Genomic DNA, 25712 nt, shown 5'->3' on the forward strand with positions numbered 1-25712 from the left:
TCGCTCAATCAGTGCTTCAACCTCGGAAAGACTCGATAAGACAGCTTGTAAACAATGTCACGTAACATCACATTTACCTCAGAAAAACATATTCAGTGACCATAAACTCATTAGTCAGCTAGAAATTGAACTCTAGAAAGCAACATTCTGATAAATATAGCTATGCACTGTTACATATTCATTATAATTTTTAATGTTCTTCAATATTTAATGCATGTTTGAATAAATCAGTTATGACAGATGCGATTTAAATGTTTATATTTCAAAAAAATGAATTGGAGTAGAAATACGATTGTAATTCTAAACTTTATTCATAATAAAAACATAATTGGGTGTAATTTAAGTGTTTGTATATAAATAAGTTAATTTAACCTACAATATTTTTATAGTAGTACCAGCTGACTCTCATGTGTAGTTTACAGCATTAGCTGAGATTTTTTTTCCTCTAGAAATTTTGCCATGTACTGTAACTGAAATACTACATCCAAAATAATCAAATTGAAATCGTAATCGAATTGAATCGAAAGCATGTGAATAGTATCAAATCGAATCGTGAAAATTGTGTCAATACTCAGCCCTATAAACTAATGTTTTCTGTGTTTTCGGCTGCAGTGATGAAGTTGATGTAGTGGACGCACATATATGCACGTTTCATACGATTTTACATAACTTGACAATATTTGTTTTCCACTTGAACTGGACATTTAGCTTTCTAGATTGTCTATGTCTGTGAGTTGTTTATATTAAGTTTCATTTCTTTCTTTTTTGGCCACACAAGTTCACACAGAGAGAGACGGCATTGGTTTCATTACTTTACAAAAGCATGATGTTTTGTTGTTATTGTGAGTGCACACAAAAAAAGTAGACTCTTCACAGATTAAAAAGCGAGCGGCCATGTAAAGTTGCTACTACTAACATGTTTGTGAGAAGCCATATTTGAGGTCGATGAATGATAGGCGAGCGTTTGGATGTCCAGCTGTTAATGATCTGTCTTCGCCACTTCCTGTGGATTTTTAATATATATTCGATTAATAATATTTTGGTCGACTAAGCCTCTTCTCTAGGGGGCAGCCCTAATTATAACAGCATTTTCAAAAACAATAGCAGTGCTTTATAAGTGTGCAAATGTGAAAAATAACTACTGACAAATGTCATCAATGTATTAAATAGCAGAGCATATTCTTAGCAGCTTTGATAGAATCCTCTAAAATCTGAACAAAAGTGCAGCTCCAGTGGAGTGAATGGTCTTTCTCTATGATGGCTATGCTTCTGCTCCTTCTGTCTGCAGTGTTCAGGCCACCTGCCATAAATCTGATCAAACGGGAAATGTTTCCAGCAGGATAAATGGCTGCCTCTCACAGGGGAGCCAAGATTGATAGTCAAAGTTAAATTGTATTAGCTGTGCAGTTTAAATATTTAACCCAGTCTTATCATAACTGCTCTTAACACTTAAAGTAAAATACAGCAGGGGTGTCTGGAGAGGGATCTGTGGACATATATCTCTCACCACCTCCATGCTCCTGCAGTGCTATTGTCCAATAATACTTAAATGGCTTGACTTATTATGAATGGTCATTATAAAGCTCTCTAGAAGATTATGGGTGATAACACACTCACTAAGTGTTTTCATTGAGGCCACTGCGGGTTTGTGAGCTGCATTGCTATTAAAGGTGCAATATGAAAATAAGAATTTTGCAGTAAAATATCCAAAAACCACTAGGCCAGTGTTATATATTTTGTTCACTTGAGTACTTACAGCATCCCAAATGTTTCCAACTATTAGTAAATCGTGAGAAAATTGCAATTTTAACCAAGGCTCCGGGACGTGTGAGAAACCATGGAAACACCAAAGACGCTTTAATATATTACACGTTTTAATAGACAAGTAAACAACTGTTTTGATATATTTATAGACAGAAAACGAATTATTGTTATATAGCTCAACACGTTTAGTCTTATTGTTTAAATCTAATTTTCTTGATTTTTTGCGAGTACCATGCTTCACCGTGCCTCAGAGAAAAACACTATTTTGTGAAGTAGCTAACATAGCATAATCAGATGCAGCTTTATTTTTAGTAACGGTAATACAGCATTTTCTCCATTATACGTTTTAAAATGAATTGCATGCCATTTCTCAACACAATCATCCAGCATTTAATATGATATTGTAAAATGGATCTATCTTACTGCAGTGTGTAACAGTGTCTCACAGCAGCCGCCGAGCGAACGCTCAGAGTAACGCTATAACATCATTTTCAACACTCTCAAATGTATCTAATATGATAAACATAGCTGCGTTACCTCATACTCATGACCGGAAAAGCGGCAGCGGCGCCGGCGACTGTGTCATAATAAAAGTCCCGATGCTCGTGAGGCGTGTGTTGATCAATCGCTCCAGGTCCTCGTTCAGCTCCACAACACTCACTCCTGCTCTGCTTCATACTACAGTAACGTTAATAATCACATCCATGAACATGATTTCTGCCCGAGTCCTATCCCGATTCTTTTGCACCATCCGTTGAGGTGGAGATCACATGTCCCAAATTTCCACGCTCAAACTTGGCGTCATCAAGATACACCTTTGTTTTGAATAGGCCTCTAGCGTCCTCTAGTGGACAGAAATCTTACATACTGCACCTTTAACATAGGGATCAATGACATAATGCTCTTTTTTGTGTAAAAATCTATTCATTTAAATTCCTTTCGGTCTATAAATGTAACTTGTGCACACAATGACTTGAAAACACTTTCGAAAATGTTTTTAATGTCTGAATTAAAAGTTTGATATTTTTTGAGGGGCATAAAGTAAAAAAATAAAATGTCAGGGTCATACAACTGCCATTAAAGTTTAAAACATTTTTTTTTTTTTTACAAAAAAAGCTTCATTGCTTATACAAAAAGACATTTGTCCACCAAATCAAAGTCATGTAGTGTGATATAAAGTCTGCTGCAATTCAGTGTTGGATTTGCACAAAAGATGAACATGACGGCACATGCTAGTGGATGAGTTGAATCAACTCCACAGCAACTACATCAATTTATCCACTAACCATTCAGAAACGTCTAAAAGTTGTAACTTCTTCCTGAGTCTCTCCATCAGTGTCGACTCCGGTTTGAACAATGTAAGGCTGAACACTTTCCTCATTTTGTCTGCGTGAGATTCTCCAGCTTTGTTGTTGTTGAGCTGTTAAAGCTCCGCCCTCTTCTGGAAAGGGGGCGTGGGCAGCAGCTCATTTGCATTTAAAGGGACACACACACAAATGGACACACAAATAGGGGCAAATTTGACAAGCTATAATAAATGATCTGTGGGGTATTTTGAGCTGAAACTTCACAGACACATTCTGGATCATGAAAGTGTTGTGAAAATAATTTATATAAATAAAAATAAAAATTCTAGCACTGGCTGGTAACTTTTCAAAAAAAAAAAAGAAAATCACTGGCGAGGAAAGAGTTAAGATGCATTAAATGTGAACTTTCCTTAAATTCTATAAAGGTTTCTCCTAACCATATAAAATCAACATCAACACAGAGTATATTTCTAAGAACAGAAAAGATTTTCCCTTCTCTTTATTGAGGATATTTGTCATTGACCCGTAACAGTTTGTCACAAGAGCGCTGTTGCTGCTTCTCATTCCTCTCGTTTGTTCAAATGAGAGGAGTTGCTCGTTTATGATTATAATTAGCCGATTAGCGTGGTAGCGTGTCACGACGAGTCTAAATAAACACAGCTGCACAGTTTTCCTGTCGGAGCAGCAGATGGGACAGGGAGAGCATGTGAGTATTGCATGGAGAGAATTTTTTAGCAGAGTAGCATGCCGTTTGCCCTTGGACAGTGATCTCTCACCTGAAGGTAAATGTTTATGACGGAATCATCATTAAAACTCAGACGTTTAATAGGTCCAATTAAAACAATGACTTCATTTACAGCGGAATGAGAGCCGGCCCTATTTATTGGGTGCTGGAGTAATTGAGTTCTGGGCACTTGGACCGTTAACTCCCTCCTGCCTCCCGAGAGCCACTTCCGTTTAAAGGATTGAGGAAGTTTCTGAACGCTAGAGGGCGAATGTTTGGGGCTCAAGGGAAAATTAATCTAATCACTATTATGTTTGGAAGAGTGTTTAATCAGAGAGTTTCATTTTTGCATTGACAGTTCACAACTTAAGAGTTACTGTTAAGTTCTGAGAGGGAATAAAAAGCCACTTCCTACGCTTCCTTCCCTAGCGTGTGTCTGTTTTACGCGATTTATGAGTTAAAGAATGAGCTCCTCTCCGTAAGCTTCTCTCAACATGATGGGATCAATGTCGTTAGCCGTGAGATGACGAAGCGTTAGAACATCTCTCCGTGGGCCGAGCGCAGATTGCCACAGGGGCCGTCAACCGATCGATAGGGACAGAGGCGAGCGATTGACTGACGCCGCCCTTTTCCTGGCACGGGCAGAGCATCGAGGGAAAAGAGAAATGGACGAGGGAGGGGAAATGTTGAAATAATGGGCCTTGGAGGTTTTGAGTGCGGGGCGAGCGCTGGCCTGTGGAGGAGAGTGATGGGCGAATTAGGGGTGTTCTGGGTTAGCGATTCCTCACACACACACACACTCTCGTGAGGGGTAATGAAGTAGACCACTTTACCCGCTAAACTGGTGTTGTGTTTTCTGCACACTTGCTGTTGGTCCTTCTCCCAAATGCATAAATTCCCCCTGACCTTTTCCATTTCTTTGTAATTTCAGTGGCTCAGAAAATAGTTGCATCCCGGAAGAAACAGCAACTCTCAATCGGACCCTGTAAGTCACTGCCCAATTCTCCAAGCCACTCCTCCGTCTGTGCAGCACCTGTTTCTGCAGTGCATATAAGCCAGGTGAGTCTCACACACTTAACCCTCATGTTGGGTTAGGTTGTGACCTGTTCGATTTGAAACACTTGTTAAATTATGTTTTATTTCGACTCATGAGTGTGCATTCAAAGTGTATCGATGTGTTTTGGAAATGCTGGGCGAATTGTGTCTTTTGGCCTTTATTGTAGCTTGTCAAACACTAAAATATGTAAAATACATTAAAACTTGTTAACCCTTAAATGCATGACTGTTTCGCCAATCATTCTTACATATTCGGGTCTTTATCGACCCGGATCTATATATAACACGGAAGGATCTCTACCTGTCGCGATAATATAAAACTCCCCTGATATTAGAGAAACAATTACAGAAGAATAAAATAAAGCATATTTTGTTACCTTTTGGAGCTTGAAAGGGCTCAGTTTGAGCAAATGTTTTATGCCATCATCACTGTCCTCGTCAGAGCTCATTTCCCAGTAAATTCAGCAAATAATGGGCTAGTTTTATGTTTGAGGTCACGAATATGAGCCCATTCGCGATCTCAAACGTATTCTCAAAACTATTTAATTTTCAACATCTTCAAAATCAATATTTTGATCACTAACAGCTTCACCAGATCCATCCAGTAACAGTTACAGTCATATTTGATTGCATTCAGTACTTGCTCTGCAGTAAATCGCTGAGCCGTTTCTTGTTTTTCTTATTATTTCGTTTTCTGTCTGAATGAGACGTCACTTCAGCATTGTGTATCAGACATTGCCACCTTGTGGAATAAAGGTGAATTGCACTTATTCCGTCATCTAAGATTCAATTATTGTTGTGCAGTAAAAATATACTTACATTCATACACACCTCGGGTCGTTAGCGACCCTATACAATTTTTACAAAAAATGAATACAAAAATAGGCATTCTTTTAAAATTTATGATTTATTTTTTCTTGTTATATTCTTTATAATGAATTTATTGAGGAATACCAAGCAGGTTGATGTCTAACTTTAAAAAATGAACAAGGAGTAGGGTAGTGAATGACGTCCCGGGTCATTAAAGACCCGAGGTATGCATTTAAGGGTTACACTCATACACTCATAAATAGAGGCAAATTTGACAAGCTATAATAAATGATCTGTGGGGTATTTTGAGCTGAAACTTCACAGACACATTCTGGGGACACCAGAGACTTATATTACATCTTGTGAAAATAGGTCCCCTTTAAATTTAAGATTCAAATTTTACTCTCAGGATCATCCTCTGAATTATTCAAGGAAAATTCACTGTTTCTTTATCTGCGTTTTTTTTACCCCTTCAGACAGTAATCCTCTTCCGCATGGCTCAGTCCTCATTGATTTCTCATTAGCAGTGTACAAGTGAGCCTGTGTATGTGCAGCCAAGCTGAGAGAGGCATAGGTGAAGCTCAGGAAAAAAAAAAAGGAGACCTATGGTGTTTCTTTGTAACGTGAGATTATTTTCTTGCTTTTCTTGCTAAGTGATTCTTGCTCTGTGTATGTTACAGACCAGTAATGGTGGAGGCAGTTTGAGCGATTACTCCTCTTCCGTGCCCTCCACTCCCAGTACCAGTCAGAAGGAACTGCGTATCGATGTACCCCAAACTGCCAACACGCCTACGCCCGTCCGCAAACAGTCCAAACGACGCTCCAACCTCTTTACGGTCAGTCTGCTCTCCCGTTAAACATGATTTTAATTGTTAATTAGTGCATTACCACAATATCAGCTGTCAATTTAATTACAAAGTGAATATATCAACAACAACAACAACAAAAATGAATTTGATAAATATATATATTTTTATGTTTTATTTATATATTTATTTCTATGTACACATCTGTTTGGGGTCAGTAAGTTTTTATTTATTGTATTTAAGAAATTAATACTTTTATTCAGCATGTATGCTTTAATGTGGCAAACGTTTTCTGTTTCAAATGAATGCTGTTCTTTTGAATTTTACATTCATCAGAGAATCCTGAAAAAAAATCACATTTCCACAAAATATTAAGCAGCACAACTGTTTTAAACATTAATAAATGTTTCTTGAGCAGCAAATCATCATATTAGAATGATTTCTGAAGGATCATGTGACACTGAAGTCTGGAGTAACGATGCTGAAAATGCAGCTTTGATCACAGGAATAGTTTGTATTTTAAAATATATTCAAATAGAAAACACTTATTTTAAATTGTAATAATACTTCAGTTTTGTTGTTTTTATGTATTTTTGATCAAATAAATGTAGCCTTGATGATAATGTACTTTTGGTATACTAAACTGGTTAGGGATGCACCGAGATGAAAATTTTGGCCGATACCGATAACCGATAATTCTTTATATTTGAAAGACGATAACCGATATACTAGCCGGTAAATCTAAATCCTTTTTTTTTTTTTTTTTTTTTTTTTTATACAAGTTTTGAAAGCCTGGTTACAAAAACAAAAGTCTCACCATTAAAAGCAATGTCCCAGTCACTCAATTATAATGTTCTCATCATAATTTCATATAGCCTATGACAATCTTGCACTGTATTTTCCTTTGTGAAGTGTTTCCAATCATATTTCAAGCAATTCATAACCATCATAGTGAACAGTGCGCATCTGAAGTGTCTCAGCTGAAGGACATAATCCATTATTTAGTATCGGTTTTAATATATCAGTCAAATTTTCTTATTGAGCCGATAACGATAACATTACAAAATTAGCATAAATCGGCCAATACCGATATGATGGCTGATATATCGTGCATCCCTAAAACTGTTATACTTAAAGTCTGCTAAATTAGAACAACTAATTTTGTTCTTAATTGTGCAAAAGTAGTGCTGAGATCCAACTAAAGATATACTGAAGTATATTTGATTGTGTTAAAGTGGAACTATTGCAAGTATACTTGCATTTAAAGACTGATATTATACATTAGAGATCCTTATTAATAGTGATGTTAAAACACATTTAGGCATAATATTAAGAAATGTGCATTATGCAATAAAGAAATACTCCAAATAAAGTTTCATTATAATTTAATATCGGTAAGTTGTGATATGACAATAAATATGTTAATAATAAGTATACTTAGGTTACTAGTTTTGTTGTTGTTGTTGTTGTTGTATACATTTTATATGATCAGTTCCTCTTTAAATTCATAGCCGTTCTTCCAGTCATTTAAGCTCTTTAGTAGTGTACATCCTGCACATGTACCACATGTCTTGCTTTAAAGAAGTTGGGGGGGTGGGGTCACGTCAAGGTCAAGTTGACCCCTCCCACACCCCCTTGACTTTTGAAGTCATGTGTGTGCCCTGCACTCCAAACTGGATCTGGTCTGAAGTCCGGCTCAATTAGCAGCAAGCTCGCCTTTGACTAAAATGATGTCTTCTCCCCCACAGTCTCGGAAGGGAAGCGAACCAGACAGGGAGAAGAAAGGGATGGATGGCCGTGCAGACAGCATTGGAAGTGGCCGCGCTATCCCAATTAAACAGGTAGGGTCTGGCCGGCCGTCTGGGCTGGTATAATTGGAGTCCAACAGCGGCGTATTGTGGACGAAGGGGCCTCAGATCAGTACTCAGACCCGCGCGAATCCCGTTTGATGCCATCTTCTTGATTAACAGTGAAAGCACGCACTTGACATCAATTAGAGCCAGGCTCTCCCGTGTGCTGAAATGAGATCATTAGGATAAGAAGTGGGAAGGGATTTTTCTCTCCTCGATGCACCCCCCCACAGCCAAAACCCCTACACCATCTCACTCTTCAACCTTCTTTTTCCCTGTCAAACGCGAGGATAGAAAAAAGCTGAGGAGCCTAATGAAGTGCAGTCTACCAATCTGCATACGGGCCCATCTTTCCCATCAGCCCTCCCCGACAAGAATGAGAAGCAGAATGTGATGTGAAGACGACCCCCTCCTTTGCACTGTGGGAGAGATTGTTTGACTTGGCCTTAATTTGTCACAAACAAGGGTGTGTAATGAGAGAGTAAAGAAAAACGCTAGCTAGCGTGAGGGGTGGGGGGGCGAGATCATCCTCAGCGCATCTCAGCTGGAGTGAAAGAATCAGGTAATTAGCGGCACTAATCGTGCCCTCTCATGTCAGCGCCGTGGCCTTGTTTGTAATTTTCTAATGAACAAATTGCATCTCTGATTAAAGCTGCCTTTAAGTGAGATCTGTGTTTATTACCGTGCCGCAGTGGAGCAGCGCTTCCGTCGTCCGCCGTACAGCGCAGCTGGCGTTCAAGAGCGAAGCTGCAGACCTTTTGGCTGCGTTCGGATCCCGCTGGGTTCACGTTGAGAGGCTCTATAGGAGGCAAAGACATTTACACAAGACTCTCGCTCAATGGAGCGCCGCTGTAATCGGCCCCTCTTTTCTGCAGATTAGACGTTGGAGAATATGTTGCGTCTTCGCTGACATTGTAATACTGAAATCCTGCTTTGTGCAATCATAATGCAAATGTCAAAATATGAGCGCTTGATTATTTTTTTTTTGGTCCATACATTAAAATGCATTTTAGATCGAACATTTTTTTCTTAGTGCTGTCAATCGATTAAAAAAGAATCAACTAATTAATCACACATTTATCTGCTATTAATCGTGATTAAAAACATTTGAGTTTTTAATATTTTTATATTGTAATAATTTCACTGTTACTCTCCAAATTAATGTAGAAACAACTTAAAGACAGTGTATTTTAAATATTTGTTTAATGTCATCTTTTTAAGAATGAAGGCCAGTATCACTGATACTGATATGTCTCCATGAAATTAATTTCAGCATTTATTAGGCTTTAAAAAATAACTACTTTTAATTTAAGTGAACAATCTTCTCATAAACCCATTATAATAAATGTCATATAACAGGTGGAAATATACAAAAATATACAAAACACTTTACAGTCTTTACAATTTTTTGTTCTTTGTTCTTTGATGAACATTAATGACAGACATCATCACAGCAACTGGTTTATTAGGCTGCTGTCACTTTAAGAGCGGCCGCTGCCGAACATGACGTGAATCTCATTTTCTCACGTTCATTTAAGATGTTATTGAACTCATTTAAGACTGCTCTTATGAGGATACTCCACAAAATGGGCATTTTGGCATAATTCTGTGTGTAATTGTTTGTTCAAGCGCAAAAGATAACCCGATACCGGCGCGCGTCTTTCTGTGTCACATGACACGACATTCACAGACAGCACGTTCTCATTTGTTTTGTGGTGCTTTAATGGTTTAAAAGCATTTGCATGAATAAGAGCAATGTAACACTATCCAAATTATTACAGAAAAAACGGATACTGCGTTAATTGCGTTAAATATGTGCAAAAATGAATGCGTGTTAAAATGAAAAGATTAATTGCATGCATGAACGCGTATTAAAATTCATTTAAATATTCAAAATTGTCAGGATGACATAATGTCCTGATATCATAATGAAGAAAAAATAATTGTTAAAAAGAAAAACATTCTTGAAAAGAAATGAAATAGTTTGGCATAATATTTAAAAAAATGGCATAATAACAAAAAAACAGTTAAAAAAAGCTCTTAATTTGAAAAACATTTATCGGCCACATGTTAAGTGGAGTGACATTCATGAATTAAACAGTAAATATCATTATATAGAGGAACCCAGAAAACCCTCATGCCATAAGATTTCTTAAGATTACTTTTTTCCAGACATTACATAGATGTAAAATATCTGCCCAGGAGCGTTACCAAGATGGCCGCTGAGCGATTTGTCTTAAAGGGACTCTGGAGGTACGTCTTTTTGAGGCACACAAGCGAGTGCTAATGCTGCCAGCAGTGATCTCTCACCTCCTGCGGCTCTATTTGCATAAATCCTGTTAAAGTCAGTGGCGGTTAATGAAGAAGAAATGAGGCTGGCCCGACTACAGCGGTGCTGAGAGCAGGGCGCCGCGCTAGTGGCAGATGGGAAGGCTGAGCCGTAGCAAGCAGCTGTGCAGAGGAGAGAGCAGCGCGGACTGGGCTTGCGCTGGGCTAATTTGTATGTGCGATGCCAAGAGCAATCAAGACGATAATGTGTGTTCTCGAGAGAGAGGGTGGCTGCTGTTCCCCAACATGTAGAACAACCGTGTTATGTGACATCAGAGCGCGTCATTTGCATAAATTATTACAGTTTAAATTTTAAATATACACGTAGAGGGGATAGTTCATCCAAAAGTTTTAGTTCTTCCATCAATTATTCAGTATTTTGTTGATTCAAACCCATAAGACTTTCATTCATCTTCAAAACACAAATGAAGATATTCTTAATTAAATCTAAGACATGACGCATGAGAATGAACTTCATTGGTTCTCAGGCTTCTGTTTACCAAATTTGAGTGCTCCAAATGTGAATAAAAAGTGAATAAAAGCTTAAATTAATTCAGTTCATCTTCATAAGATTGAATCACTGCTTTCGTATGGATTTCTTTACAGTCTCTTTATGAACGTTTTGCAGCATCAAAGTTTTGGGTAAATCAGATTTCATCAAAAATACCATTGTCTATGAAGCCCATGCTTATAATGAATTAAAGCTCCATTTATACTTATAAGTAAGTATTACTATTCTATACATATATTTATAAAGACTCATTAAGATCTATACTGCATTATAAGAACAGTTATAGTTACATTTTTATGATTACCTATAAGTCATGCATTTGCTTTTTCAGTGTGTATGCTCATAATCCATTATACACTGATTTATAAATAATTAGTTATGTCTTAAATGTCTAATGTTTGCATTAGAGGTCATGAATGATCATTTTGATTTGTTAAAATCTGTATCTCCTCAGCCAACAGTTTGCAATTATACTTTAAAAAATATTGTTAATAAATGTTTGTATTATTTCTATATTTATTTTCATTATTTTATTACAGGAGTTGTTGTTCATTAGTTACATTTACAAGTAAACAACTTAAAATGTATGAGCACATTTACATGATTTCTTAACATTTCATTTGGAAAAATTGCATCTTGTGTTTTCACTTAATCATCAATGATGCATTTATAGAGATTAATAACTGTATTATTACTCACAATAATACACAACACATCTATTAATAACAGTATATTCACTTATTTGACAGAAATAAATCATTTCTAAATTAATATTTATAAATCAGTGTATAATGGATTATAAACATGCTCACTGAAAAAGAAAATGCATGTCTTATAAGTAATTATAATAAAATGTAATTATAACTGTTCTTATAATGCTGTATAGGTCTTTATAAACATATTTATAAAATATTAATACTTATAAATAAGCGTAAATGCAGCTATAATTCATTTTAAGCATAGTCTTCATAGAACGTGTTACCGAAATATCTCCATTTTTGTTTCAAAGATGAACAAAAGTCTTCTGTTGAATTATAATAGTGAGATCTCATTATGTGCACTAGTTTTATAGGTACTGAAAGAAAGGTTTTATTTAAATGTTACGTGTGTTAGAGATCCTGCAGTCCAGTGAAGCACGAGCGGATGGAGAGTGTCGCGCGGGGTCCTGGCGCAGAGCCATATCTCTGAAGCATCTCTCAGCCTCTTGACACTGCGGGTACATAAATGAGGGATTAATTTCCCTGGTGTCAGACAGAGCCTGCCCCACACTTACACACACACACTTACGCACACACTCTCGTGCTGATCAGAGGCTCCACTGGTGCCTGTGTCCCTCATCTCATGAGGAGATCAATCAGCCAGCTCAATCAGAGCTCCCCAGCCTCTGCAGTGTTTCAGTTCACTCTCTCACTGCTGCTTCAGCTTCATGTTAGTCCTCTTTGTATCCCAAACTGACTGTTTGCATTTTCTATGCTGATTTTTTTGGGCAAAATTTGTGGAGTAACACATTTAGACTGCGCATTTTAGAAAAACTAATTATATTGTGGTTTTATGTGTGTATATATATATATATATATATATATATATATATATATATATATATATATATATATATATATATATATATATTATTTATTTATTTATTTATTTATTTATTTATTTATAATAACTTTGCATAATGTACATATTATTGGCATAATATTATATTTGAAAAATTAATATATTTATAATTATATTTTTGAACATTAGATTTTTATTTTAAAGTACAAAAATAAAACATTATTATATTGTTACATTTATTTTTATTTTATTTTAATATTATCATTTTTAGTTGTAGTGCAATAATATTTCCTTCATTTTCACAATTATAATTATAGTGCTGCTTTTCTTAATATCTATATTATGAAAGACAAATATATTACTTAATAAATTCATATTTTCCTAAATGTTAGTACAATTTTATCATTACAATTACATTTACTTTTGGTGGAAAATTAAAGAAACACTTTAAGTTTCAATAATCGGAACACACGTAAACTATTAACTATGACTTTTCCCTCAATAAACTCCTAATTTACTGCTTATTAATAGTTAGTAAGTTAGGTATTGGGTAGGATTATGTGATGTAGAATGTAGAAAGGCATTAATATCTGCTTTATAAGTACTAATAAACAGCCAATATTCTAGTAATAAGCATGCTAATAAGCAACTAGTTAAAATACCCAAAAATAGTGTTACCCAATAATCATAAAAAGTCATATCATAATTAATTGTGCAGCCATAGATGCATGTTCATATCCTGCACTCTGGATGCCCATTCTATGTGGTCCTGCCCATTGGTCCTTTAATCAAACTTAGTTTAATTTATAATATCCTTTTGATCCGTGACATCTTAGAATCTCCCTCCTCAGAAAGAGACACGGCAGCCATGGAGCCGCTGACCAGAATCCCTCCATCAGATCAGTGTCTGCGTCTGCTGCAGTGGCATTTCCTTTCTAATTGGGCGCTACGTTCAGGCGATGAGTGTTTCAGCAACAGTACGAAAGCGTCCCGGGCGCGTCCCCTCACAGACGTTAACGCAGCCGAGCAGTTTGTGCTCAGAGGCACGGGGCAGAGCTTCGTTTAGGAATTGGATGTTAATTGATTTGATAATTCCCTGTGGACTTTCGTCTTACATGCTCGCGTCTCTCTCGATCTGCCTCCTCGCCTCTCACTAGCCACAGCAGGCTGCTGGGCGTTAGACCTGCTCTCCAATTAGCGTGCGCGGGCATGTACACTTCCGAGTCTACCTGCCTCGCATTAACACCTCTTCAGTGGCCTCTTTTGGTCCACTAATGTGATTTTTAAAGATTTCACCAGAAATCCCTCACTCACGGCACTGCATTAATCTCTGGCCTGAACTTTTGTGTGCTGGCTCTCAGCTGCACTTCGTCGCCGGCTGTTGATGAGGAACGTCATCTTGTAATCTCTTTGGCAGATGTCTGAGTGTATTAGATTTATCGCTCAGCTGTTCCTTGAAGGTATGGCCGTAATTGTTAGTGAGTTACTCGCACACGGATGAGTCCTGAACAAAATCGATTGCTTTTTATGCTTTGGATTTTCTGTTTCACTCAACGCTCGTTTTGGCAGTGATGCCATAGAAAACGTGTTGTTTTTAGACTATTGGAAAGAAATCTTGTGTTAATTTATTGCACTTTATCTATTTGCATCTGTAGATTTTAATTACAATGCAAATCTTTATCTTAAAGCTGTTTTCTCAAAATAATTTATCTTGCTCTGAGCCAGAAATCTCCACTTCAGTTGAACTTGCATACACCAAAAGTTACATTTTATAGATTTTCTGTAATTTTTCTGAAAGTTTTTACAGAGATTTTTTTGTTCATCATGCATGATTTTAGACATTTATTCCTAAAGTCTTTTATCTTTTAAGTTTTTTCTGACTGTTGACAGTATTTTCTGATTTATGGAGTAATAGAAAGAGATATCCCAAAAAAAAATCACATCTAGTGTAAATAGCATATCGCTAAGAAAATGCTGCTATTGTCACTTAGTGTAAATGTAATATATTGCTATTGTCACTTAGTGTAAACAGCGCTCCCTTTTTTATCCTATCTTGCCATAATGTCCAATCCGGCTCCTGGAGGGCCACTGTCCTGCAGAGTTTAGCTCCAACCCCAATTAAACACACCTGAAGCAGCTAAGTCTTACTCCGCATACTAGAAACTCTAGAAACTAGAAACTAAACTCTGCAGGACAGTGTCCTTCCAGGAGCAGGATTGGACACTCCTGCCCTAAAAGAACATTTTTTTTCTTAATTCATTTTTTTTCTTATTTTTTTTCTTAATTTCTTAATAATCTGAACTTAGAATCTTTTTTCCACTATAAAGAACCTTTTGTGCTTTGGACAGATTCCACTGATATTGAAGGTTCGGTAACTTTAGTTTAGGATCCAATCATAGACTGTAAAAAAAGATGGACGACGCGACGTCGCTTCCTTCCATTGTATTGAACTGAAGCCAAAATGGGCTGATGAATGGGCGCTGACACGTTACGCAATACGTCAAAAAAAAAAAAGTTTGGAGCCTGGGCATGCGCAGAAGGAATCGTCAGTTGAGCCGGAGGCGGAGTCGCGATATCAAACTTCCACCCAGACGACTGCGTCATCATTCATGTATTTTAAATAGACTATAAAAATGATACACAATTTAAAAGTCTACCTATAAAATAATAGGCTATTCTGTTTCTAGAGCAATAATATTTTTGAAACAGCAAATTCAGTAGATAAAATCAATATAATATGCCTCTAGAAACAACTCTAAATCGTCAGAAACGGTCCTGCCATTTTAAATCAAGTTCAACTAACGTTACAGGAGATCGATTGCTGTAATTAGAGTAAGCTATCATTAGTTTTGTCCTGCTAATTATTATTTTATACCCATAAAAATAATAAGTAACTGCCAGATAACGATCACCTGCTTTTTCCCGACATGGTTAACATTAGGTGTGTTATCTTAACTAATAACATTTATTAATTAGCTTATAACGCCCATATTTGATGTTACATAAAAAAAGTTCAGTGATCCGTCAGATCCTGTAGGTCGGTTAGTACAGTTTACTGCTGAACAACTCATTTTGTTGGTGTTAATGACAAAGAAATCGAAAATTAACAGTTAGTTAATACATCTTCAATCTCCCCTCGAAGCTCCGACAGTCCTCAGACAAGCTGAGCTGTCAATCAATAATAATAATAATAATATAATAATAAACTTTATTTTATATAGCGCCTTTAAAGTTATATCTCAAAGCGCTTCACAGAAACATATAAATACAATAAACATACATTTGAGCAGAATTAAGAGGAAAAAAAAAAAAAAAAAAAAAAAATCACTTGTATGCAAGCCTAAAAAAGTAAGTTTTAAGTGAAGATTTAAAAACACTAAAAGAGTCAGCATGTCTGATCTCATTGGGAAGAGCATTCCAGAGTTTGGGAGCAAAAGAAGAAAAAGCCCGGTCACCCATAGAGCGTAAACGTGTAGAAGGTACAATTAAAAAGCCAGAATCAGAAGAACGAAGATTGCGTCTTGGGGTGTATGCAGTTAAAAGTTCGGACAGATATTGTGGCGCTAAACCATTCAAGGCCTTGTAGGTGAGCATGAGAATTTTAAAATCGATGCGAAACCTGACCGGTAGCCAGTGCAAAGACTCCAAGATGGGAGTGATGTGCTCACTTGTCCTGGATCTTGTCAGGATTCTGGCTGCTGAGTTTTGGACATACTGTAATCTGTTTATGGTAGATTTGGAAACCCCAGCAAGCAGAGCATTACAATAATCGATACGAGAAAAGATAAATGAATTGATCAGTTTTTCAGCCGCCGAGAAAGATAACATGGGGCGCAATCGTGCAATATTTCTAAGATGAAAAAATGAAGTTTTGACCATATTTTGGACATGAGGATCAAATGTTAAATTTGCATCAAATATCACCCCCAAATTTTTTAATTTAGTTTGAAACTCCAAAGCAGAGCCATCCACCATTAAGGTTACAGCATCAGCTTTACGAATTTGTTGGGGTGAACCGATGAGCATAACCTCAGTCTTATCGCTGTTAAGACAGAGAAAATTATGAGACATCCAAATTTTTATCTCAGAGATGCAGTGTTCTAGAAAGCCAACAGCCGTATTATCGCCAGGTTTTGAATGAATATAAATCTGGGTGCATAAAATCGTCTGCATAAAAATGGAACTTAATCAAGTTCGAGTCATGACGACACGCCCCGTTTTTATAGAATCAAATTGCTAGCTAAAATCTAAATCATCAAAAAAATGAACAATTGAATATATATCAGTGTGATAACAACTACCTTAAATGACCAAAACCATCTTTCAGAAAGTTTTATTTGAAGCAGAATTTATTTTTAAGTTTTCACTGAAGTCTCATTCGACTGCATTGCAACTATTAATAATCAGTACATTTGAGGCAAAAGTCGTAGTTAATAGTTAGTTAACAGTGACAATTGGACCCTAGAGCTAATATTTCCCCGCAAACTAATTTCTCCCCCAGGCCATGTTCATGGTTGCATCCGCACCGGGAATAGGAACTCTGAAGCGGCCGACAGCGGCGTCTTTATGAGCGGCATTTAAAAATGCTAAAAAACGGTGGATGGAGGATGGCGTTGTTTATGTGCCTAAAAAGAGCTAAAAGTTTGGCTAAGAGATTAAATCTCCTATGACAACTTTCAGTATTGCATATCACCGAGACGGAGAAAAGAACACAACCCTGCAGACAACAGATAAATGCCGTTATCGCTGTTTTCCATGATTGTGAAGTAAATATGTTTACACAGCTTTTTAAAAATGCAGGGTGCCGGTGTTTGACATGTGTTTGTCCAATCAACGTACACTTACTTCACTGATAGTGCTGGTTTAGACCCTACTCTGAAGTAGGAGCTATTTTAGCTCCCCCAAAAGGAGTTCCTAGAACTAAAATCGTTCCTAGTTCCTGCGGTGCAAACATGCAAAATCCGGGTACTTCAGCCAATAGTTCTAGGAACTATGAAAGGGTTCCTCCATTGCGAAAGCCCCTATAGATGCAAATAAAGAAGTTTTATTTTTAAGAGTGAGGAGCAATGAAAAGGCTTGGTTGATTTCTGTGTTACGCTGACACACAATTCTTCTTTTTAATTACAGAATTACACAAACGAAGATACAAAACTGGTGTGAACTTATTCAGTAGTGTTTTTTACCGTGTATGTGCACATGCTTAAGGTAGTTTTTTCTCTCTGAGACCCTGTCGCAGTTTATTTGCCATTCGCTGTGATCTCATTACGAAGGTTATTGTCCTGACTCCTGAGCTGAAGGTTACGCTCTCGACATGGCTCTCAGCTACAATAAAACCTTTGTAAAAAACGCCTTCATTAGAACATGCTCCTCATTAAAACACGCAGACGGCTTGGTGGACAGTAATGAGGCTGGGGTGGGCTCATACTCTCCAGCAATTAGATGGCTAAAGAGGAGCGTTTTCACCGCCATCTCCCTGTGGAGCGCTTCAAACTGGACTCTCTGAGCCCTCAGAGTGGGTGTGGCGAGGTCAGACGTGTCACCTGAATTTGCCATGACAGCTCTCGCATCTGCCAATCACAGCCTCCTTTGACCCTCTGCCTTGTTATTAATACGACTGTTTGTCCAATCACCTCAGAGATCCCGGTTGTTTTGACATCTATGATATATTATGACTATATTATGGTGTTTGTTTTGACTGGTGGTCATTTTTAATGGCTTTTAGTGTTTTTTTATTTCTTTCTTATTTAAATGGCTCATTTAAATTTGTCAGAGGTCATGCTGAACTATGATTATTATGCAGAAACTCTGTTAAAACTTGGCGAGATCTTTGGATTGCCTGTAAAAATAGTTTTGTTTGATAGAGTTGTTTATGGCTTTGTTCAGAAACTAATGTTACTCTAATGATCGCCAGCTTTGTTTACTGACCCTGTGCAGCCCGGAGTCTGTCGACATCTGTTCCACGTTCTTAATTAGCCGATTACCGTGCACACACACATCTTTGTTACTGTTCGGAAAGGCATTTTGACACAAGCTTTAATACAAATTAATTTTCAGAAGTGGGGCTCTAGATTGATGCAGTAAGACTTATGTCTTCCTCATCCACATGTACCTATTGGTTTGTGGTATAAAATTTCATTGCATAGTTTTGGGAATCGTAAACAATTTAAAAATGTTGTATCTGGTTCATTTGAATGATTCCAGTTCTGTATAATGATTCATGTGCGGAAAAATGTTTTGGAAAACAATTGATAATTCAGATAAATTTAAAACAGTTCTTGCAAAAAAATTTTAAACAGATGTTTCAATCACTTCAGTCTTTTTAGAGATGGAAAATGTGCAACTAGATGATTGGCTCTAAATAATAAGGCATAATAATAAAAAAGTGGTAACATAGTTCATTAAAGGGTTAAAAAAAAGCGCTGCGTAACACATAAGAATGAACCTCATTGGTTCAAAAGTTTGGAAATGTTACTGTTTTTAATGTTTTCAAAAGTCTCTTCTACTCATCAAGCCTGCATTTATTTGATCAAAAATACAGGAAAAAACAGTAATATTGTAAAATATTATTACAATTTAAAATAATGGTTTTCTATTATAATATACTTTAAAATATAATTTATTTCTGTGATGCAAAGCTGAATTTTCAGCATCATTAAATCCAGTCTTCAGTATCACATGATCCTTCAGAAATCATTCTAATATGATTTATGGTAAATATTGCTTAATATTTTTTTATAACGTGATACTTTTTTTTCAGGATTCTTTGAATAAAACGTTAAAAAAGAGCAGCATTTATTTAAATTAAATATTTTATAGCAATATACACTACTGTTCAAAAGTTTAGGGTCAGTATTTTTTTCTTTCTTTCTCTTCTGCGAGAAATTAATACTTTTATTCAGCAAGGATGTGTTAAATTGATAAAAAAGTGATTTATATTGTTAGAAAGTATTTCTATTTTGAATAAATGCTGTTCTTTTTGACTATTTATTCATCAATGAATCCTGAAAAAAGTATCTCAGTTTCCAAAAAAAATTAAGCAGCACAACTGTTTCCAACTTTGATAATAAATGAGTATCAGATCAGCATATTAGAATGATTTCTGAAGGATCATGTGACACTGAAGATTGGAGTAATGGTGCTGAAAATTCAGCTTTGCATCACAGAAAAAAAAATATTTTAAACTATATTAAAATAGAAAACCATTATTTTAAATTGAAATTATATTTCACAATATTACTGTTTTTCTGTATTTTTGATCAAATAAATGCAGGCTTGATGAGCATAAGTCGTTAATCGTTCAAAAACATTAAAAATATTATATATGCATATATATATATATATATATATATATATATATATATATATATATATATATATATATATATATATATATATATATATATATATATATACACATACACATACACATACACATACACACACACACACACACAAATATAAAAAGAATAATCAGTTCTGAATAATATTCATAGTTTTCAGTGTATTTTGCAGGCCTTAGATACTATTATTGTCTTCAATTTCCATCAAGGTTGTTTTCCCACAGTGCCTGATTTATTGAAATTCCGGCTCGTCATCCCAGCCGATGTGTTGTCAGCGCTCAACATTAAACAACATTCTGACATTTTTCCATGTTTGGCGGTGCAGAGGGAAACTTTTCACACGTTACATTTCACCATGCATTGCTCTCTTAAAATTTCCATTTAAGAAATACAATGGCAGTGAAACGTCTCTCCTCATCATAAAGGGAAATTAGTATCATGGTTGTAATTGCATGTTCTGGTTCGTAGATGAGCACTGAGCTGTGCACGTTTGACGAAGTTCTGCCCCCTCAGAGCAGGGGTGCTTTGTAAGGAGTTAAATTGGATGGTTAATTCGGGTGTTATTTACCCTGTAATTCATTAGCTTGGCCCTGCCATTGGCAGCGGGCAGGCTGTAATTTCACGCTTCGCAATAAAAGATGTCTCATAATCTGCTTCATTTAGCACCGAAAGAATTTAATGAAATTAACTGCAGCCCTAATTAAGACGGTGAATATTAAAGACCTGCTATCAAGCCTTTAACGAGTGTGACATGATCCGCCTTCTGTGGGATTGGAAAAATATCATTTCCCAGGGAAAGGTTGTCGCTGCTCCGAGCCATTTTGGCCAAGATGGCATTTTTGTCATGCACACTAACCTCCCGCAAATTAGATTTTTTTCCCCCTCTTTTCCCTGTATAATTTTAGCTTGAAAATAATTTAACCAAATACATAAACATCAATCAGTGCTCTCTGTTTAGATTTGGCTAATCTCTTGTTGCCAGTATCCATTGGCTTCGATTGGTTTAAGCTTTCAGGGGAGTGTTTAAACCACTCATTAAGCTCCTTGATGACCTTGACGTGTTATTGTTTAAAGCTGAGAGCTACAGTGGACCTCACATTACTGACTTTATGTCTGTTCATCAAACTGAGTATTTAACAAGGACAGGAGTGTAGTTACTGTATGAAGACATTGATTTAAGAAAAATAACTCTTTCCTAGATTTTTTTTTACTCAGTGTATTGTTTACACAGAATAGACATATATTAAGTCCTCTTAACAATAATACACTGTGTATGTAATGAAGTATTCCCATTTCTAGCCTGATTCAGGTGTGTTTGTCAGCGTGAGAGAGTGTGCGCCTGTCGTTAAATGATAAATGTCTTTTGGGGGGGTGTGTCCTCTCACTGCCTGTACCGGCCAGATCAGATGGCCGCAGCGATATAAGACCTCCAGCTTTCACGCAGTGTCACTCACGTGGCTCCACTTCCCTCGCACACACACACACGTTCACATTCAGTCACAGTGACAGGGCCGGAGGCGAGCCAGTGTTGGGATGACACACTTAATTTAGCGCCCTTCTTTCTGGATCGTCCAAGAACAATAAGGCCAGTGTGGGCAAACACCCAACCCTTTGTGAAGCGGCTGTCCGGAGCGGACTCATTGGAGACGGATCCTGTCCACCATACTGACTCCGTCCACACCCATGCCACGGTCCGCATTCATCTCCCGGTTAACCTCTCCTTTTGTTATGAAAGAATGGGAGAAATGAGAAGAGCTGAAAGAAGAGGATAACACACTGATAAGAGCACATCGGCTTCTTTTAATGGAAGAGTGCACAGATTAGAGGCTTTTGTTTGTTCGTGAAGTTTATTTGTAATGGACGCTCAACCTGTTCCGGTTGTTTTCACTCCCGGGGAAAAAAAAAGAGAATATACATTTTTTGGCTTTGTCTTACTTATGTTGGCTGGACAAAGATGACAATTGATCTGCTTTTGAATATCTATGGCCTCCAACTGATCAGACTTGTGGTTTTCGTAACCATGTCTTTAAAGGATTAGTCCACTTTCAAATAAAATTTTCCTGATCATGTCATCCAAGATGTTCATGTCTTTCTTTCTTGAGTCGAAAAGAAATAAAGGTTTTTGATGAAAACATTCCAGGATTATTCTCCTTATAGTGGATTTAAATGGAGCCCAAACAGTTGAAGGTCAAAATTACAGTTTCAGTGCAGCTTCAAAGAGCTTTAAACGATATCAGACGAGGAATAAGAGTCTTATCTAGAGAAACCATCGCTCATTTAAAAAAAAAAATACAACTGTATATACTTTATAAACACAAAATATCGTCTTGCATGTGCTTCCGCTTTCCACAGTCCTACGCCTTTCGTATTCTACTAACGGAATGAACGCGGCACCAATTCCGTTTTTTTTCCGTAAGTAGAATAAAGCTTTTTGAAGAAAGCGGAAGCACGTACAAGGCGATCATTTGTTTATATAAAGCATATACAGTTGTATTTTTTTCGAAAATTATGATAGTTTCTCTAGATAAGACTCTTATTCCTCGTCTGATATTGTTTAAAGCTCTTTGAAGCTGCACTGAAACTGTAATTTTGACCTTCAACCATCTGGAGGCCATTGAAATCCATTATATGGAGAATAATCCTGGAATGTTTTCATCAAAAACCTTCATTTCTTTTCGTCTGAAGAAAGACGGACATGAACATCTTGGATGACATGGAGGAGAGTAAATTATCAGGAAATTTTATTTAAAAGTGGACTAATCCTTTAAGGGCACAGACGGCAGCATATTTATTAGGCTTCTGTCACTTTAAGACCGACTTTTGGGATCCAATACACTAATGCACATCCGATATTCTCACTTTTTACATTTTCTAGACATAATTTTTGTGAATACTCTCCATAACGGACATTTTGATGTGTGTATTTGTCCATTCAGGCACATAAAGATGTGAAAGAGAGCTCAATTCAGTACTCGAACGCTGACGTTGATGTTTACATTTTTTAATGTTTTATGCAACAAGTGTATGCCAACTTATGTCCTGCCGGGTAGATCATCGCATCTACAGCGCAGGACATCATTCTGACTGGATCTCTTCCCAAATCATCCCCTCAATAACATTTTCGTTTAGTTTTTATTCATTGATGAAAATATCAATAGATTTTAATGTCATTCAAAGCTGTTTTTTAATTAGTTATCAATGCTGTCTAATACCAGCAAAGCCATGCTAGCATCATATTACTAATGTGGTAAATCATGCTAGTGATGGACCAACATTTTGTCACCAAAAATATTCAGCCACAATTTAACTTTCTGTTTCGGCCAAAACAGTTTTGGACGGCTGAAAAGCTGTATTTATTACTTTTATTATGAAATAAATTCTTAGCTGTCAGGGTTTTTTTAAACAAAATTCAATAAACATCCACAGCTTGTTACTCTAGAGAGGTGCATTTTGTTAAATACATGCACTGTATTACATATTATATATTTTTTTACGTAAACTGTTTTTATTTTTATTATGTAATGTTTGTTAGAATAAGTCTATCAAGAAAAATGTTTTGTTAAAGCCACCATTTAAATGTTTATAATTCAACAGTGAATTTGCGTAGACAATTGCTTCAGTTCCCAGCTTTAGTGGGTAGCAAATGTCTGCGTGAGATTTATTTTTTTGGCCCCTGTTTTGCAACATTACCAGACCTTGCAGGTTGTCAACCAGGGGAGGGTAAAATAGAGGCAAGCAGGGTGTCAGCGGCCCGAGCCTTAAATAATGAACGATTACTCCCATCAGAGAAGTGACGTGGTGTTCAATTAGCCTCTCCTGCTGAATGATCGCTTGTCACCTTCCCGATGGATGTGCAAAATTAATATACTTAGATCCAAACCAGGCCGAGGTAGAAGACATAACAGCTACCTGCTCAACACAACATGCCTGGAGAGACCCCACACTCACACCCTCATTAAAAGATCATTTTGTTTCTCTCTCTTAATCTGTCCATTCATTTCTTTCTCTTTTTCCCTTCTTTCATTCTTGCTCTTTTTCTCCCTGAGCCTCAAACACTGACACACACACACACACACACACACACACACACACACACACACACACACACACACACACACACACTCACACTCACACTCACTATTAGTTAATGAAGTAATGGATATTCACCCTATGTGACAGATGGGCCGCTAGCGGCAGCACCCTTGTTAGGAAATTAAAAAAACTCGTCAACTTGTGTTTACCACTCAGCAGGAGAGCCCGTTGTTGTTTTACCCAGGAAGCGCTGTTCTCTCATCTTGAACACAGGGTTTAGGGTGTACAGACATGTGGACTGACCTCAGGGAACATCCACCCACATGTATAGTTCCATCACCCAGGGCCCGACTGATCTCAGAACAGACACAGGCCTCATTACTTAAAATAATGATCTCACAACAAGCGTATATGTGTCACCCTGATCTCAAACACAAAAAATATATACGCACTGCTGCTTTACTACATCAGGATGCCTATGAATGCTTAAACAGCATTATAATGCCTTCAATTATTATTTTTTAAAATTTAGGCTTCTATTTTTGGAAGTTTCAAACAGTTGAGTTAAAGGGGCTCTGAGGGACATATGCAGTGTTGAGTGTAAACAAGGTGCAATCAGAACCAAATGTTATTATTTTGCCATTGCAATGTAAAGACAACATTTTGCTTAAGGTTAATCCCAGTTTGCCTACGTATGCACTATTCTGTACTATTTTGTTGTATAAATAGTGTGATTAGTGTGTTCTATGGAAGGTTGTTTGCTCAATTGCTTGAATCTCCTACAAGGAGTACTTAAAAACTCTGATTCTGATTATTCAAAAAATCCACATTCAAACTAAATATATGTACAGAGTTTGGTGACTGTAGGTAAGAATAACCCCCAACTTTTGTCAAAAGGTGGCGCTATTGAGCCCCTCCTCCCTGCCTATTTCTAAAGCTTTGCCCATGTCTACTGGTCAACAACTTTGACGTGTGTCGAGTTTCATGCAATTTAAAGTATGCTAAAAGCCTCAAAAACAGTTGGATGTGTTGCCATGGCAACAGTATTTAAGATATCAAGAATCCTTTCACAGGTCTACATCTACATTATTCTGACGAAGTTTGAAGCAAATTGGGTAATAAGAGGGTGATTTCAGCACGATTTATATGTGTGATGCTGATGCAGGAGCCGACCAATAATGAGCCAGCATTCTGATGTAGAACCTGGAAAAGCTGCACTGTTTACAGTGTAAACAAACATAAGAAAATTGTTGAATAAAGTCATTATTTTTGTTTTGTTTCTGTGCACAAAAGTAGTAATAGGTATTCTGTAAAGTGCATCCACTTGAAATGGATTATTGAAAACAAAAACAAATGTAGGATGGGAACTTGGTTCAGTCCGTCAGTTTTTGATTGGGTGCAGGCAAATCTGAATGCGAGTTTGCTGTTGATTGTTTGAAAGGGGCGGGTTTATGATGACTAAATGATTAGAGAAGTCTGGCATACGTCACCAGAGAGAAGTCGGTCTTTGACATTTTAATGAAAAATTACAAGGTCAAGGATCAATTAAAAAATTAAACATTTTGTAATTTGAAGATTCACATAGTCAAGTTTATTATTTACAGGTTTTCAGTTTCAGAAAGAA

At 36.8% G+C, this 25712-nt stretch overlaps 1 protein-coding gene across 4 annotated transcripts in view; it reads left to right on the top strand.

The window, feature by feature from the left end:
- agap1 (ArfGAP with GTPase domain, ankyrin repeat and PH domain 1) overlaps positions 1–25712 on the top strand; it is a 232623-nt gene that overhangs the window by 139486 nt on the left and 67425 nt on the right. For all 4 annotated transcript variants that reach the window (XM_067373171.1, XM_067373172.1, XM_067373169.1 and 1 more), the window contains 3 exons: positions 4727–4854; positions 6342–6497; positions 8216–8308. In XM_067373171.1, coding sequence (XP_067229272.1) covers positions 4727–4854; positions 6342–6497; positions 8216–8308 — 377 coding nt within the window. The remainder of the gene's footprint in view (positions 1–4726; positions 4855–6341; positions 6498–8215; positions 8309–25712) is intronic.

Source organism: Chanodichthys erythropterus, chromosome 21 (assembly GCF_024489055.1).
Source record: "Chanodichthys erythropterus isolate Z2021 chromosome 21, ASM2448905v1, whole genome shotgun sequence".
Lineage (NCBI taxonomy): Eukaryota > Metazoa > Chordata > Actinopteri > Cypriniformes > Xenocyprididae > Chanodichthys > Chanodichthys erythropterus.